This window comes from Penaeus vannamei, chromosome 10, assembly GCF_042767895.1.
Source record: "Penaeus vannamei isolate JL-2024 chromosome 10, ASM4276789v1, whole genome shotgun sequence".
In the NCBI taxonomy this organism is placed as follows: domain Eukaryota; kingdom Metazoa; phylum Arthropoda; class Malacostraca; order Decapoda; family Penaeidae; genus Penaeus; species Penaeus vannamei.
In genome coordinates, this window is record NC_091558.1 from 24,531,485 (window position 1) to 24,533,984 (window position 2,500).

The 2,500-nt window shown below is 36.8% G+C and overlaps 1 protein-coding gene across 1 annotated transcript in view; it reads left to right on the forward strand.

The window, feature by feature from the left end:
- The window catches only part of LOC113813209 (solute carrier family 12 member 9), a gene marked incomplete in the record, with an annotated part of 92,283 nt that overhangs the window by 41,895 nt on the left and 47,888 nt on the right, over positions 1-2,500 (forward strand). Inside the window, 1 exon segment of the mRNA XM_070126490.1 lies at positions 2,193-2,282. Within this exon segment, the coding sequence (XP_069982591.1) occupies positions 2,193-2,282 (90 nt within the window).

Sequence of the window (2,500 nt, forward strand, 5' to 3'; positions counted from 1 at the left end):
TGAGCAGTGACAAGACTCTGCGGCTCCCCTTTGTGAAGTTATTATGTGGAAACTTTTTAAGCTTTATCACCATTTTCCAATTTCCATATTTATCTTTTAATTTGCTTTATCCAGATGGTGATTACTTATTTTCCTTGCACGAACTCCATATCTCTATGTAGTAAATAGCTCAGTGCAAGAAAAAAAAAAAATATGGAACATTTGGTCATTTGTGTCATATATCTCATTTTTTTGTGTGTAATTTTTAATTTTTTGTAATATAACCAGCGCTGCTGGTCACAGCGGCCAGGAATAAGGTGCGCAGCATGGAAATAGTGCCCTCCCTGAAGCCGGCACTCTTCCAGTCACTGCTTACATACGTTACACTCCACATTCATTTATCGATGGGAATAATGCTAAAGCTCCCTTCTAAGCGCCAAATGAGTCAAATCACACTCCAAGAGGTGTGTGCACTGGTGACGAGTCTTTGCTGTCACCCTGGCCTTCGCTCTTGACGCTTCATTCACGTCATCCGTATAGCTGTCCAAGATTTTCCTTGATGTGACAGCAATGTCATTCTGATCCAGGGGGTTAAGGAGAACATTTTGAAGATTGGTTGTGCTCAAATTAAGATTTGAATATTCATGTTCTCAAATTAAATCTTCATTAATTGTGAATGTTGAGTAACTAAAATATGACTATTGAGATTCTGATCTTTTATGATTTAGTTTGTAAGCTTATTGATTTTACACACACTCCCCATGGGCATGAAGGTAGGTAGACATGGATAGAGCAGTTCAAATCTGAAATCAGAAATCCTGGGGTGTATTTAATGATAGATGGATATTACACTACTGCATTGATATGATGAATAAATAACCTCTGATTGAAATCCTAAACCTGACCGTTGCAGGCAGGTAACTGTAAGACGGACACTCAAACCGTTGAGCTACACAACCCACTAAAGGGAGTGTGCAGCTAGGAGCTATCTAGCTTCCATAGACATTACCTATCTATTCATACATGAATAAGGATAGTGAAGTTTTACACACACTCCCTGTGGGCACTCGGTGGATATAGATGGAGCAGTTCAAATCCGAAATCCAAAATCCTGAGGTGTATTTAATGAAAGATGAAATACTGCACTACCGCATTGATATAATGAATAAATAACCTCTCTGATTGGGATTCGAACCCTTGCTGTTGTAGGCAGGACACTCAAGCCATTGAGCTATATGACCCACTAAAAGGAATGTGCAACTTGGAACTATCGAGCTTCCATAGACATTACCTATCTACTCATACATGAGTAAGAATAACGATGTTTTACACACACTCTTTGTGGGCACTTGATAAATATAGATAGAGCAGTTCAAATCCGAAATCCTGAGCTGTATTTAATGAAAGATGGAATACTGCACTTCCGTATTGATATGATGAATAAATAACCTCTCTGATCGAGATTCTAACCCTCATTGTTGCAGATAGGAACTGCAAGATGGATGCTTTAACCATTGAGCTACACAACCCACTAAAAGGAGTGTGCAACTAAGAGCTATTTGCTTTCATAGACATTACCTATCTAGTCATATACATGAGTAAGGATAGCGAAGTTCACACACACTCTCTGTAGGCACTCGGTAGATATAGATAGAACAGTTCAAATCCAAAAGCAGAAAATCTGAGATGTAATTGCTGGAAGATGGAATACTGCTCAACCGCCTTGATATGATGTATGAATAACCTCTCCGATCGGAATTTGAACCCTCACCGTTGCAGGCAGGTAATTGCAAGATAGACGCTGTAACCATTGAACTACATGATCCACTAAAAGGGATGTACTCTATAGATAGAGCAGTTCAAATCCAAAATATGTAATCCTGAGGTGTAATTAATGAAAGATGGAATAATGCACTACTGCATTGATATGTGGTAGTGCAAGACGGACCCTCTAAGCACTGAGCTGCACGACCCACTAAAAGGATGGGTTTTGGAAGTATAAAAGTAAATGTGGCAGAACAATGGATTTAAAAGTGAAAATTACCATAATCAAATTGGTTTACCTTGCACAGTTTCCTGAGCCTGTATTCTGGCATTGCCTGTACATAATGTATTTTTTTATCCAATTATTATCTTTGTTTTTTTTAGTAATGAATTGCTGATTGTTTCATGTAATTAATTTTTGAAAATTTTCTTTTCTTTGTTCTTTATAGGTATTGTGACTGCCACCCTGTCAGCAAGTCTTAGCAACATCATTGGTTCTTCAAGAGTGTTAGCTGCTTTGGTGAAGGACAACATTTATGGTAAGAATAAGAAGCTTTTACTCTGTTAAAAAAAGGGGGAGAATTTGTCAGAACAAATAGTGTCACATTATTTTATAATGAAGCCATGTTATAAATGTCTTTGATTTCATAAGCATTTTTTTACATATATAATCTGTTTATTAGGTAAATTGCTTATTCTCAAAGAAAAAACTTTATATATAAATATATATATATGTATGTATGTATATAAATATATG